The 16449-nt window shown below is 35.5% G+C and overlaps 2 protein-coding genes across 2 annotated transcripts; both read left to right on the forward strand.

Annotated features, from left to right (window-relative positions):
• Positions 1-1446: 1446 nt before the first annotated feature.
• On the forward strand, positions 1447-4055 carry LOC107786203 (replication protein A 70 kDa DNA-binding subunit D-like). Its single transcript, XM_075232475.1, has 5 exons — positions 1447-2190; positions 2276-2549; positions 2641-2728; positions 2815-2936; positions 3035-4055. Exons 1-3 carry the CDS (start codon positions 2047-2049, stop codon positions 2694-2696), a joined length of 474 nt encoding a protein of 157 aa, XP_075088576.1. The 5' UTR covers positions 1447-2046; the 3' UTR covers positions 2697-2728; positions 2815-2936; positions 3035-4055.
• A 3445-nt stretch (positions 4056-7500) lies between these two features.
• LOC107786202 (uncharacterized) lies at positions 7501-16384 on the forward strand. Its single transcript, XM_016607650.2, has 2 exons — positions 7501-8596; positions 14718-16384. Exons 1-2 carry the CDS (start codon positions 7501-7503, stop codon positions 16382-16384), a joined length of 2763 nt encoding a protein of 920 aa, XP_016463136.2.
• The last annotated feature ends 65 nt before the right edge of the window (positions 16385-16449 follow it).

A 16449-nucleotide genomic window follows, 5' to 3' on the forward strand; every position in this document is an offset into this window, starting at 1 on the left:
TATATTATATATTGAGTTCCCTTAACATCTTAGTATATTCACTTTTTTATTATTTATATTTTAATTTCTCTTAGTGAAAATTCTAGGCTCTTAGGCACAGTGTAAAGTCCATTGAAACTAACATTGAGCTCCTTCAAACTTGCACCAAACTCTTCGTATTCACAAGTAAGCCTTTTGTTGTGCCCATACCTGATCGCTTGTCAATCACATAATGTATGCACACAATTTTTCAGTAACAATAAGGTCAACCAATGTTCCTTATAAATAGACACTAAGGCATCACTCTGTAGATGGATTTCATGAAAATTAGAACAACGCGGGGTCTAATAATGACATCAGTTTTTGTATTAAACATGCGTTAATTCCACAAGAATTTTATTTATTAAATTAAAGGAAAAAACGACCGAACCATGAATACGATTCATAATGCTAATCGTACTGTTATGAGAAAAGATGCTTATATTAACAAAAAAAAAAACGGAATATAAAAGACTTCGTCTATTGTACAAATAAATAACTCCGGACGTAAGCAGGCAAACAACAATAGAAACAACATAACTCACAAGTAATTCAACTAATCACTTATAAATAATAGATACTTGATCTTCAATTGCGTTGTTCGAACATCCAGAAATTTAAATTGAATGAATTCGTGGAGAAAGCAGAAACCATATTTGAGGAGAAAGCGGCCAATTGATTTGTTCAACTACAGGTTATTTTGAAAAAAAGAAAACTACTATTAAGAGAATCCTAAACCTAAAGTGATATTAATATTGTTGAATTCCAAACCTAAAAGACATAATGTAAAAGAATCCTAAAGCTAAATTGAATCCTAAAACTAAACAAAAGAAGCCGTATCCAACAAAAAAGGCAATAAATATAATTATAATTTTGTCTAAAGTAGAATGAAATGATATAAAGGATAAAAAAGTCAATCAACATTTCGATAGGGGATTCGTGCTTTTAATATATATATATATATATATATATATATATAAAAGATGTATATAAATTGTGTACAAGATGTATATAAATTATAGGTTTTAATTTGACCAAATTTCTATGCCAAAAAATTGTATTTAAATGTAGATAAATTGTAGATTTTGACCGGATGTGTAAAGATTTTATCAAAAACTTTAGTTACTTTTTATACATAGGAAAAATTGGGTATCAACGGGTATTTTATAAAAACTATATATATATATATATATATATATATATATATATATATATATATATATATATATATATATAATAGACTAAGTCCCGGTGAGGTGGCACTCCCAATAACCAGCAATCCAATTTTCTCGCCTCCAGGTTTTTTGCGGTAGTTTCACACTTACATTACAAAAAAAAAAAAAAATGCTTCACATATTGTTTAGTCGCCGCTTCTTTAAATTCCCAATTGCATTGCACCTGCTCCAATTTACCCAACCTTCTTTGCATTTACAATTCCCTTTCCCCTATTCAAATACCCTCCGGCCTCTTCATTAGTGACATTCAAAAACCTATGATTTACCCTTTCCGCCAAAAAATTTGTTTCCCTCTCCGCCAATTTAACAAGATTTTACCATAGAAGAGTCAAATTGTAAAGAAGATTTGCTTCAACCTATTTCAGAAGTTGCCTTCTTCTCTTCTTTGATGGTATGTAAAATCGGTTAGCTTTCATTGCAACTTTCTTTGGCATATCTCACGAATGCCTTCTAATATTGGTTATTCTGAAAAGTCCTAAATAATTGTGTAATAAATAATGTATATATTCAATATAAATTCATATACGGAAAGTTGAAGTGTTAAACGACATAACGTCGCCCTCTTCATCCTCATGTGCAAAAACTCCCTCCGTTATAGTGGCTGTTCTAAAGGGTTGTAACTTTCCAATTAACTGTTGGCATCGTTTAAAATTTTTAACCGAATCCTTTATATAAAATCCACGCACACCATTGTCCTTAAACAACTTCTGCTATCCTTCTTAAACAAACAATTTCTGCTATCCTTCTTAATCTCATACGCTATTTTCCTATTCCTAAAACTCTTATATACGATATGGCGTATTCTCTTCTTACACACTTGAATAGTACTAGGGATGATTGGACCGTGAGGGTTAGAGTTTGCCGGAAATGGGACTCTATTAATTTCAAGAGAAACAGAGAACTAATGAGTACAGACATGATCCTTATAGATGAAGAGGTAATACATGTGTCTTATCCTTTTTTAATTATTATGCATTTGTAATTATTAACTTTGAAAACACTAACTGTTTTTCTTCTACCAGGAAACTTTGATACATGCTACAATCAACAAGAATTTAGTAAATAAGTACAAGAATTTGCTCAGTGAAGGATCAGTCTATTTTATTAAGAACTTCAAAGTTAGTGAGGCTTCTGGTGTATATAGACCAGTGACAAGTAATTTCAAAATTTCTTTCTTCCTGACAACTGCACTCCAGGAACTACAAGAAGGTATTGTTAATATTCCAATAAACGGATTCCAGTTTATAAAACCCGACATGATCGACTCAAGGCTGAACAATAACACCGTTCTATCAGGTATACTGATTACGATCAATGTTTCCTGCTATATTTATCGCAATAGCAATGTAGTTATGAAATGATTACTTCTTTCAATTTGATATTGTAGATGTGGTTGGTTGTTTAACTGCCATCGGTGACATGGAGAGTGTTGGAAGCAATTAGAAAAAAAGGGTCATCCAAGTTATAACTGATTAGTAAGCCACTTATCTTTAAATTACATATTAGATGAATCATATGGATTGTTACTCAATTAAATTTTGTTTCATCTTTTTACCTATAGTTCTGCAAAAACAAAATTAACTTTGTGGGAAGAACTTGGAGAGAAGTTCGAACTATTTCTATACAACGACTCTGGCCCGTACGTTGTCATAGTTACTTCTACAACAGTTAAACAATTCCGTGGTAATTTTTTATGTTAAATGTTCATTGCTATGTAATTTATTACTGATATTCTGAATATACATTAATGTTTGTTTTAAAACTGGATTCACTATTTACAGGTGGGGTTACTTTCGCCACGACATATGCAAGTAAAATATATGTAAATCTAGAAATAGATTACATAACAACTTTGATTCAAAAGTTTGGCCCCACATTTCTTGGTGTACAAACTATTGGAAGCTCTCATGTCAATAACATTCCCATTGAGGAAGAGATGTTTATGAACAGGATGAACATTACTGAGTTGTTGGAGTCCGACTGGAGTGCGGAAATACATGTTATTTCCCTATTTCTACTTCTTTGTAATTAAAAGTACAATTCTTCAAGATGCTTCTACTAATTAGAGTTTTTTATACGATAGGAATACATTGTTACAGTGAGGGGAAACATTGCAGAAGTAGATAATTATTTTGATTGGTACTACATTTCATGCAACTTGTGTTCAAAGAAGATTGTACCTTCAAATGGTGTCTACACATGTCACTTTTGTGCAAAAGAATGCAAGTTTCCTTTGGTGAAGTAAGGAAGCAACTAATAATGTAAATTTGATTATATTGTCGTTCATTTAAACTGACTGTATAATCATAGGTACAAAATACATGTCAAAGTAAGAGACAAAACTGGAAATACTACTGTGGTATTATTTAATGCTGTTGCGGAGAAGCTCCTCGATACATTTGCCCACAAGTTGTTCAATAGGCTATCATTGGAAAGCAATAATGTACCTCCACTAATCCAGAGCCTTTGCGGCAAGGAATTTATTTTCAAGCTACGATTAAACAATTACAATCTTAAAGAGGGGCTTGAAAATTATACTGTATCCAAGTTGTTCATTCCAGATGAGAATCTTGAATTGCAATACACAACAAGGAAAGAACAAAAGGTATTGTGATATAGATTGTCTCCAGAAGATCCACATGTCAATGACGATGTTAACTGTAAGGGGAGAAGAACCTCATCAAGAAAGATTAGAAAGAGAAACCTAATCATACATGACGATGAAGTTATCGAGCAAGCAACCAAAAAAAGCAAGAAGTAGAGTGTTTATTTGTTGGTTTTAGAACTTTTAAAGTTGTTTAAGAGCAGGCTAAATTATTGTTCCCTATTGTGCTTTTCATGATGATCTCTGCAGTAGAAAGTTGTAGTGATGTAGAAATTTCTCTATTGTTACTATCATGAAATAACCACTGAGAAAAAAATACTTGCAATAAAAAAGCGTACTAAAATAAGAATAGACAGTATCACAATTTGCCATACTTTGAAGAAAAATGTTCCCGCTTTGGTTGGAACATTTTAAGTGAAAGTTACATAAATACAAAACAACGTCAAAACATTTTGAGTTTCATTTACTCATATAGGTAGCAGTTTCATCAACACCACTAATTTATTTTACTGCATCTATCATGTCACTACTTCTGCTGTTATTTTATGTTTCCATGAATTTTTGTATTCCAAGCGCAAATTGCTTTCTGAATAAATTTGGTCATATTTGACCAATGCTAGCATTTCCGTATACTCTTATTACTTTAGCTCATTTGATTGAAATGTTTATCAAAAGGCCGACTTCATACTTTTACAATCAACTGATTGCAAATTTTATTTTTTTAGCGTTTTATTAATTGCAGCAAGATAAATAGTGACATAAGAAACAAGGGCGTATTTCTTTTCAGGCAAGTTTCTGTTGTTATATTCAATCCATACTTTCAAGATTTAAATTTTCTAAATATCTTTTGTCGTTCCTATGATTACCGTCTTTCCATTGTTTCACCAATTGAGAAAGGACAAAAGAGAAAGAAATGGAAATAAGAGAATAACACACGTTGAAATCTCTTTCTTTAGCAGGATGCACACATCTTTTGATCAATATGAAACTTAAGTTACATTTCCATTTGCCATTGTTCTCTGCCATTCATTCACATATGGAATAAATTTTAACACTCTTATCAAACAGAAGTTTTAACAGCATCTCCTTTTCTTTAACCCACGAAGGTTGTTTCTTACTTGTATTCACAACATAATACTTGACCTTTATGTTCCAATTAATTACAGTATTAAATTTAATATTAATTGAATATTTATGAAGCACCCAAATATTGTATACAAGAGTAGATGGCGATTCAGAGAAACATCACACAACTTCTCCCTGGCAGTTACTTTCTTGCACCAAATCAATAACGGCTATATCCTATTTTATATACTTCAGACTTACTTTTATCTTTCCACCTATTATATTCATTTTTTCCTGCTAAAAATTGAAGAGGGACCACAGCAAAGAAGGAAAAGTTGAATTAGTATTTCAGAAAACATAAAGAAGAATCAAACCGCAGCATTACTAACACTTCACTTTTGTTAACATCATACGCTTAGTGTGTTTCACTTTACGTTGGCTTCTGAAATTTTCATTTTTGTTCTATTCGAAATACATTTAGGTGTTCTTCCTTTCTATTGTTAAGCAGGCAGGCATTTCTTCATATCTTCTTACATTTTGTTACTTTGATTATTTACTAAGAAAGAATTTCTTGGATTTGCTCAAGTATAAACTGGGTATAATCCTTACTTATCATTTTGCCTTGACATAGTCTTGAGAATCTGTTTGCATTGAATATATCAACGCCGCACATCCGGAAATATCATATTTTACCTGTTAATAATAGCAGTTACAAATTGTTCAAGATTACATGCTACACAGTCCGTATTGTCAATATTCCATTGTGTTTTTTTGCAATGGATAGTTTGATTTGCAGTTCACATAACCATCTTTGCAACCTATTTGTTTTTAATATCTGACTTCACCAAACATTTCAAATTTTAATATATTCAATTTTTTCAATACTTTATAACAGGTTTGATGGAACTGCTATCTGCTATTGTTAAACAATTTAATGTGTCAACGAATGTTCAGCCGGAAATTACACTGCTGCTGCAGCTTCTACCAGTTTTAGCTAGGCAAGAGAGGATGCTTAAAATTAAACTGAAGAGATATGCAACAACAGTGCAATGTAACCAGAACAATGATGTATTGGTCGATATCAAAAAATTCAGATATCATTATGCCAGATTGAAGCGAAAGGTCGTATTAATTCAAAAGAAATACGCCAATCAGCCACAAAAGAAAATACTCCTGCTACTACAACTTGTGAAACGATTCACAAAATTGATGAAGTTACGACACTGCATAAGGAGACATGTGTTCACTCAACAAAATGGTATTTTGTTACTCATCAAGCTATCTCTCTTAACGATAATGCAAAAGTGGTTATTTATACTCTTAAATTGATGTGTGAATATAGAAAACTAGAATAGTGGCGTTCATACGATTAGCAGGACCTTATGATGCTTCAATCCAGTAGAACCTGTGAACTAATTCTCTGTCTCTTCTTTGGTTTGTTCATAGTGTAATCCCATCCGGATCCTTTCACCATGAATCTAAAATTGTGGTATTGTTGTACATGTAAATATTATACGCATATTTGCTTTTGCAAAGCGACATCTCTTGCAGTTCGCATCTTACTTTATATACTAAAGAATATTTGTAAATACATTGCAGGAGACCTATGTATCATGCCACATCATACACCCAAAGACGAAGCAAATGAAGGATCACTTTATATGTGTTCTCAAAGCAGTAGAACTATACAAAACAATCTTCAACATACAGGTACATATTATTAGGTACAATATAGGTACATATTTTTGGTTGGTTACGAATTTTTCAAACATAACAAAAGCAGGAGTTAAAGGGTAAAAGGCACATTATTATCTGTAAATAACATGTTCAAAGATAGCATACTAAAATACTATAGAAAACACCAAGTCTCCTGATATGGAAACACAAAGGGGAAAACAATTCTATAGAATTTCTGCTTGAATAAACCAAATCCTACTTCAAAAGGACCAAATTGGAACAAATGTAGCATGTTGCTCAACTTAGCAGAAAATGCAAACAACGGACTTCACTTTGAATGTCCAGTGTTCTTCGCAATTTAAAAAATTGTCCTTGGAACATGAAAACACTTGCTGGTGTGGCTATATAAATCCTCATTATCCATTTCACTCATTTCGGACCTGTTTCAATCCAATACTCAACACCGTGAAGGTCTTTAACATTAGAGGTTCTCTGCACTTTCTACTGATATACAAATCTTAAATGACTTTAAAGACAGCTCGCAAACTCCTAATATATCTGCAACTCATGTCAATAACATTAGACTTGAAAGCCACTTCATATTGATATTGAAATTTCTATTTGGCAGGTCATAATACAACAACTTGGAATTTTGGCCCTCCAACACACACTTGCCAATATTGTGGGGCCATTTTATGGTATGAAGAACGGACAAAAAAAACTAAACAGACAACACGGCCAAAATTCTCATTTTGTTGTATGGAAGGCCGTGTAAGACTACCGTTAATGAGCCAACCCCCGCCCTATCTCAAATATCTTTTGAGCACAGATTCTGGACAACTTGGTATCAGTTTTCGAAAAAATATCATAGTTTATAACTCTATGTTCGCATTTACATCTATGGGAGGCCGAGTTGACAGAAGCATCAATCGTTCAAAGGGCCCATATGTTTTCAGGATGAGTGGTCAAAATTATCATCACATTGGCTCTCTGTTGCCGGAAACTGGGAAAAAACCACAGTTTGCCCAGCACTATATATATGATACTGAAAATGAGATACATAACAGAATGAATAGTCTGCTCCATGAAGAAGTTGATCCTAAAATTGTTCGGGGCTTATCTGAAATGCTGGACGAGCATAATATTTTGGCAAAAACATTTCGAATGGCAAGGGATAGATATAAACAACATCCTGAATCTGTTTTTCGTCTACGACTACTATCCGATAGGACAAGAGATGGCCGACAATACAATATACCCACAGCTTCTGAAGTTGCAGGACTAATAATTGGTGATCTTACTGATGAAAATTTCCAGCGAGATGTTATAGTAGAACATCGGAAAAACGGACTTCAAAGAATCACAGATTTACACCCAAGTTTCATGTCTATGACTTACCCATTAATACACCCATATGGTGAAGATGGATATAGGCTTGGAATTCTTTTGACAGATGTAATCAACAAAACTTTCGCGAGAGAACAATTGACAATGAGACAGTTCTACTGCTTCAGGATACAACAAAGACTTAACGAAGCGCACACTCTTCTACAAGCTGGTAGACTATTGCAGCAATACGCCGTGGATGGTTACATGGCAATTGAAGAAGAAAGATTTCGTTATATCCGGAACAATCAAAAAAAACTCAGGGCTGATCTATTTTCTGGATTGATGGATGCTATTGTCCGAGGTGATTCTGATTGTTCAATGATAGGGAAAATCATTATCTTGCCTTCTTCACACACTGGGGGACCTCGATATAGGGTACAAAATTATCAAGATGCAATGGCAATTTGTAGGTGGGCGGGATATCCAGATTTGTTCATTACTTTCACTTGCAACCCAAAGTGGCCAGAAATAAATGAAATGCTCCGTTTAATTGGACAAGAGAGCGATGACAACCGGGTTGATATCATATGCAGAGTTTTCCACATAAAATTGTTCCAGCTAATGCAAGATCTAAAAAAAAAGCAGCCTTTTGGAAAAATAATTGCATGTAAGTTAACTCATTCACTACATAATGCACACATTACTAATAACATAAATATACATGAAACAAGTGTTAGTAACAGGTCTTTTGAATGTTAGCAATTCTCATTGGTATGAAAACTATAATTTCTTAGTTTATCCTTAAGGCTTTATGTTTTAAGAAGTTCGTCATAATCCAACAACTTAGTTGCGCATGTGGTTATCTGACTTTTGGTAACAATATAATGCATCATACATATGTGTGGAATAGTAAAGGATCTTGAAAAAATAAGTAACAAAAATATTTTGAACTGTTAACGATGCTAATTGATGCTATTTTAACTAAATTGAATTAGACGATCTTACATAATTCTATTATGAAATGTATTTATATGCATATATACAAGTTCTATTAGACTTATATTTGATAACTTCAAAAGAAAGACATAGATGGCAAGTCCAAGCAAAAAAAACAAAAGAATAACTACTAAGTTAGAAGGAAGTTACATAGCTCTTAAGGAGTTGGAGAGCACACAACTATACCAACTATCCCAGTCTGATAGCAACCCTAGCTACAGATCCAAGCTTCAAAAATAATTACGCCCATAATACATAACTATAGGACTTAATACCAAAACAGAGTAGATATTAAATTGTACGTTCGTATACAATCTTTACCCATAAGCACCCCATTCACCAGGATTGGCAATGGAGTAATTGTCATGAGCAATGTTGCTCGGACTCTCCGAAAATATTGCCGGGTAAGAGTCGGATTCTCCAAAAGTAATGTATTTTTGGAGAATCCGACACGGGTGCGGCAGTATTTTGGAGAGTCCGTGCAACATAGGTCATGAGCCTCTAAAAGTCCTGCCAATGTCCATATAAGAATCATTGACATATCATACGTTTGTATAGATAACTTTTTTTAGCACAAATGCACATAGACAACAGTTGTTATTGATATCACCAAATCCTTTTTGTCATGTCAGATTAAATCTCAATCTTAATCCACGAGAATTTTTACCGCCGGAAAACAAAGAATAATTACATAGTATTGTTGCGGAAGCCAAATGTATATAGTGTGAATAAGTCACAACTACTATACCAAAATTATGACAGCCACCAAATAATAAATAAGACAATAAAGCAACAATAAAGGGAACACCAGAATTTACGAGGTTCGGCTAATTTTGCCTACTCCTCGGACACAACCAATATTTTATTTCACTCCAAAATACAAGTGAAATAATACTAAAGAGAGAAGATACAAATGCCTTAAACAGATGAGAAGGCAAATGAGAGGTGTGTTTCAATCCTAAACATTAGGCCTTCTTTTATAGGGAAAAATCCCCCCCAAACTTAACTCCCAACCAATGTGGGACTTTGGCATTTTGCCAAACTTCAACAAATCTCCACCTTGGCAAAATTCCACATTTTCAATTCTCTCTCAATAACAAATTTTGGTTGTGTTTTCATCTTCAATCTTCAGTGTTCAACAATGTTGATCAAATCCAAACAATGTTGAAACTTGACCGCAGTCACCACCTTTGTCAGCATATCAGCAGGATTCTCTGTAGTATGAATTTTCTTCACCGTGACTCCACCTTCTTCTATGATTTCTCGTACGAAATGATACCGAACATCAATGTGCTTCGTCCTTGCATGATAAACTTGGTTCTTCGCTAATTGAATAGCACTTTGACTATCACAAAAAATTGTGATACCTTTTTGTTCAACACCAAGCTCCTTTAGCAATCCTTGAAGCCAAATTGCCTCTTTCACAGCATCTGTAATAGCCATGTACTCTGCCTCTGTTGTAGACAAAGCAACTGTTGACTGCAAAGTAGACTTCCAACTAACTGGTGCCTTTGCAAAAGTAAACACATAACCAGTAGTTGATCTTCGTTTGTCCATATCACCCGCAAAATCTGAGTCACAATATCCAACTACAAACTGATTGTCTTCCTGCTCAAAAACTAACCCGACATCTACAGTATTATGAATATACCGTAGAATCCACTTCACAGCTTGCCAATGCTCCTTCCCTGGATTGTGCATATATCTGCTAATAACTCCAACAGCTTGTGAAATGTCAGGCCTTGTGCAAACCATTGCATACATCAAGCTACCAACAACATTTGCGTATGGTACCTTTGACATATACTCTCGTTCAGCTTCATCCATTGGCGACATAGTAGTACTTAGCTTAAAATGGGAAGCAAGTGGAGTACTAACTGGCTTAGTCTTGTCATCTATGCCAAAACGTTGAAGTACTCTCTTCAAATATTCCTTTTGAGATAAACAGAGTTTCTTTGAACGTCTATCTCTAATTATCTCCATGCCAAGAATTTTCTTTGCCTCACCCAAATCCTTCATCTCGAACTCCTTCTTCAGTTGAATCTTCAACTTATCAATTTCTTCCGAATTCTTGGAAGCTATCAACATATCATCAACATATAGGAGAAGATATACAAAGGAACCATCTTTAAGCTTGTGCAAATACACACAATGATCGTATTTGCTTCTCTTGTACCCTTGCCGCAACATAAACTCGTCAAATCGCTTGTACCATTGTCTAGAAGATTGTTTCAATCCGTACAACGATTTTTCAAGTTTGCACACCATATTTTCTTTTCCAGCAACTTTGAATCCTTCTGGCTGAGTCATGTAGATTTCCTCCTCCAAGTTTCCATGTAAAAACGCAGTTTTTACATCCATCTGAACTAGTTCCAAATCCAATTGTGCTACCAAAGCCAACATAATTCTAATGGAGGAATGTTTTACAACTGGAGAAAACACTTCATTGTAATCAATTCCCTCCTTTTGAGCATATCCTTTGGCCACCAATCTTGCTTTGTAGCGAACATCTACTTGGTTAGGAAATCCTTCCTTCTTTGCAAATACCCATTTGCACCCAATTGCTTTCTTTCCCTTCGGGAGATTGGCCAATCTCCATGTATGATTCTGATGAAGGGACTGTATCTCATCATTCATGGCAATCCTCCACTTATCTTCTTCTGAACTTTGAACAGCGTCTTTATAAGTAGTAGGAACATCATCAGCTACAATTGAGGTTGCACAAGCAACCGTCTCTATGAGACGAACAGGTTTCGTTATTGTTCTTTTTGGCCTGCTGGTTGCTATTGATTCAAGTTGTTGTTGAGATTCCTGAGTTGGAATCTCCTCTACTGGCTCTCCTTCCAGAGGGTAATCTTCATTTGTTTCCTCTTCTGCTTCTTGTGTAGGAAAAATAAATTTTCCCTCAAACTCCACCTGCTTAGAAGCACCTTCATTTTGTTTGGTATCTTCTGTTACCTTATTTACCATAGCAAATTCATCAAAGGTAACATCTCTGCTGAATATTACTTTCTTTGTCATAGGACACCATAAGCGATATCCTTTGACTCTAGAAGTAATTCCCATAAAAATAGCCTTCTTTGCCCTTGGATCCAATTTTGACTCCGTCACATGATAATATGCAGTTGAGCCAAACACGTGCAAAGAGTTATAATCTACAGCAGGTTTTCCGTACCATTTTTCAAATGGTGTTTTTCCATCAATAGCAGCAGATGGTAGACGATTAATGAGGTGGCATGCATATGTAATTGCCTCAGCCCAAAATTCTTTGCCCAAGCCAGCATTGGACAACATACACCGTACCTTCTCCAGCAAGGTCCGGTTCATACGTTCTGCCACTCCATTCTGTTGTGGTGTATGTCTAACAGTGAAGTGTCGGACGATGCCATCATTTTCACAGACCTTATTGAAATGATCATTTTTGTATTCACCTCCATTGTCTGTGCGAATACACTTGATTCTCCTGCCTGTCTGATTCTCCACCATCGTCTTCCATTTGAGAAAAATTCCCAACACTTCATCTTTGCTCTTCATTGTATACACCCATACTCTTCGGGAAAAATCATCAACAAAGGTTACAAAATAGTGCTTCCCACCCAATGAAGGTGTTTTGGAAGGACCCCAAACATCAGAGTGTACATAATCCAAAATGCCTTTAGTATTATGGATCGCTGTACCAAATTTAACCCTTGCCTGTTTCCCTTTAACACAATGCTCACAAAACTCCAAGTTGCAAGCCTTTACTCCTTTTAACAATCCTTGATCTGATAGAGTTTTCAAGGATTTTCCTCCAGCATGTCCCAAGCGCATGTGCCATAGCTTGGTTGCTTCTGCCTCTTTGTCATCACTGGATGTTACTGTCGCTGTCCCAATAACTGTACTGCCACGATAGCGGTACATATTATTATTCTTCCGATTAGCCTTCATTACCACTAGTGCACCGGAGCATACTCTCATCACTCCATTTTCTGCAATGATTTTGAACCCTTTTGATTCTAGGGCTCCCACAGAGATGAGATTCTTCTTCAAATCCGGTACATATCGAACATCTATCAATGTTCTGATCATTCCATCATGGTTCCTTAATCGTATTGAACCAATGCCATATGAGGTAAGAGGGCTGTTATCCGCTGTGTGGACGACTCCATATTCTCCTTCTTGAAATTCCACGAACCAGTCCCTGTTGGGACACATATGATAGCTACAAGCCGAGTCCATCAACCATATGTCTGATGATGTTGATGACTCTGTTGTAACTAATGAGAAGTCTGAATCATCACAATCAGCTACATTTGAATCCATAATAGCCTTTCCATTGTTATGTTTGGCCTTATTCTTCAACTTCGGACAGTCTTTCTTCCAGTGCCCTTTTTCTCGACAAAAGGCACATTCATCTTTGCTGGGTCTGGATCTTGACTTGGATCTTCCCTTCTTTGTCCTCGTTTGATTTTGAGGACGACCCCTCACAAACAGTGCTTCTCCTTCTCCGCCCTTCTGTTTTTCTCGCTTTCTTTGTTCATAGCTGTACAAAGCTGAACAAACTTCTCTGAGAGAAATTTCGTCATTTCCATGGAGTAGAGTAGTTTCAAGGTGCTCGTACTCATCAGGAAGTGACGCCAACAACATTAAGGCCAAGTCACCATCATCATAAGTTGTATCCATATTTTGCAAATCTGTGACCAACTTATTGAAACTGGTGATATGTTCATTCATCGTGGTACCAGGAACATAGGTGAAGTGAAACAGTCTCTTCTTCATGTACAATTTATTTTGACTGTTTTTCTTCAAAAATTTATCCTCCAGTGCTTTCCATAATTTACTTGCAGAAGTTTCCTTTGTGTATGGATATTTCTGCTCTCTAGCAAGGTAGGATCGAATGGTACCGCAAGCAACACGGTTGATAATTCTCCAATCTTCTTCTCCAATAACATCTGGTTTCTTTTCTTCAATGTCCAGATCTAGCCCTTGTTGAAAAAGGACATCTAGAACCTCGCCTTGCCACATCCCAAAATGTCCGGACCCGTCAAATATTTCGACCGCAAATTTCGCATTTGACACAATTCTTGTCATAAGCGAAGATGCCAATGATGACGTATTGTTGACACTTGATGTAGATTCTTCTTGTTTATTGTCTCCCATCTTTGACACAAATATTATTTAATAGCTGACGACACAAATCAAGATTATTTCCTTTCTGGTGTGGAAGATCAGACTAAGCTGCAACCACAGAGCATACTCAGACAGAACCTTGACTCAGTTACCAAGATAAATCTTTTCTGATGTGGAAGATCAGACTATGCTGCAACCACAGAGCATACTTAGACAGTATCTTGGCTCTGATACCAATTGTTGCGGAAGCCAAATGTATATAGTGTGAATAAGTCACAACTACTATACCAAAATTATGACAGCCACCAAATAATAAATAAGACAATAAAGCAACAATAAAGGGAACACCAGAATTTACGAGGTTCGGCTAATTTTGCCTACTCCTCGGACACAACCAATATTTTATTTCACTCCAAAATACAAGTGAAATAATACTAAAGAGAGAAGATACAAATGCCTTAAACAGATGAGAAGGCAAATGAGAGGTGTGTTTCAATCCTAAACATTAGGCCTTCTTTTATAGGGGAAAAATCCCCCCCAAACTTAACTCCCAACCAATGTGGGACTTTGGCATTTTGCCAAACTTCAACAAGTATAGCTTCTGTATATGCTGGTAAAAGAATGTGTACTACATGTCTTTTGTGCCTGCATCCTAACCATAACCTTATACTATTCATTTACAGGTTTATATACAATTGAGTTTCAGAAAAGAGGTTTACCTCATGCGCATATATTGCTCTTCCTGCATCCCACATTAAAAAGCCTCTCCACGGATCATATTGACAGAATAATAGCAGCAGAAATACCTGATTTGGACGTTGATCCTGATGGTTATAATGCTGTTAAGAACTTTATGATGCATGGACCTTGCGGAGAATTAAATCCACATTGCCCATGTATGAAGCAAGGAAAGTGCACGAAGCATTTTCCGAAGAAAGTCAATGATCGAACAACTTTTGATTCAGATAGATTTCCTATTTATAGGAGAAGGAACACAGGTACTCAACTCAAGAAAAATGGCGCCAACTTAGACAATAGATATGTTGTCCCTTACAATAGGGATTTGCTTGTCAAATATGATGCACATATAAATGTCGAATTATGCAATTACTCAAGGTCTGTGAAGTACCTGTTCAAGTATGTCCATAAAGGGTCTGATAGAGCAACTGCAACTATAGAATCTACCAATACAACTGCAGAAAATGATGAGATAAATAAATATCTAGACTGCAGATACATATCAGCTATAGAAGCTTGCTGGAGGATTTTTAAATTTGATATACATTATAGAAAGCCGGCAGTTGAGCGTCTGCCTTTTCATTTAGAGGGACAAAATACAATAATATTCGAAGAAGGAAAGCAAGCAGAAAGCGTGATTAGCAGACCGGACATAGAAAAGACAAAATTCACAGAATGGTTTGAGGCGAACAAAAGATATGACGATGCACGAGAGCTAACATATTCGGACTTTCCTACGCATTGGGTCTGGAATGCAAAGGACAAAACTTGGAATAGAAGGCAAAGTGGGAAGGCAGTTGGTAGAATTTACTTCGCACATGCTGCAAGTGGAGAACGTTTTTATATGGGAATGCAGCTTAACTTTGTGAAAGGAAGCACTTCCTATGAAAGCATCGGAACAATAAACGGAGTGGAGTATAAAAATTATAGAGATGCATGCTATGCGTTAGGATTATTAGATGATGATAAAGAGTGGAATGACTGCTTAGCCGAGGCTGCACTTTGGGCGACAGGAAATGAGTTGAGACATCTATTTGTAACGATACTTATTCACTGTCAGGTATCTGATTCAAGCAAATTTTGGAAGAACAACTGTGGAATTTTATCAAAAGATATAACATCATTACAGAGAAATAGATTTCAATTGAAATATTTACAGTTAACTGAAAAACAAGTAGAAGCATATACATTATTTGAGATTGAAACCATCCTATTAAAGATGGGAAAAAGTTTGAAAGACATAGATGGAATGCCGCTACCAGATTCTACGTTACTGCGAAATGTGGAAAACCGTCTGCTCAATGAGGAGCTAGACTATGACAAAGAGGAGCTAAAAATACTGCACGACAAATCATTCGCTCTCTTAAATGATTGCCAAAAGTTAGCTTATGATGCAATAATAACATCAGTTGAGAATGAACAAGGACGATTATTTTTTATAAATGGACATGGTGGTACTGGCAAGACATTTCTATGGAATACAATAATTTCCAACCTCAGATCACAATCAAAAATAGTTCTTCCCGTTGCTACTTCTGGAATTGCAGCTTTGTTATGCCAAATGGTAGGACCGCTCATTCGTGCTTCCATATTGCTTTGGACGTTACTGTAGAATCCACTTGTAAAATAAAACAAGCCACCCACTTAGCTGAACTTCTCAATAGAACTTCTTTAATT

Source organism: Nicotiana tabacum, chromosome 16 (assembly GCF_000715075.1).
Source record: "Nicotiana tabacum cultivar K326 chromosome 16, ASM71507v2, whole genome shotgun sequence".
NCBI classification, from domain to species: Eukaryota; Viridiplantae; Streptophyta; class Magnoliopsida; order Solanales; family Solanaceae; genus Nicotiana; species Nicotiana tabacum.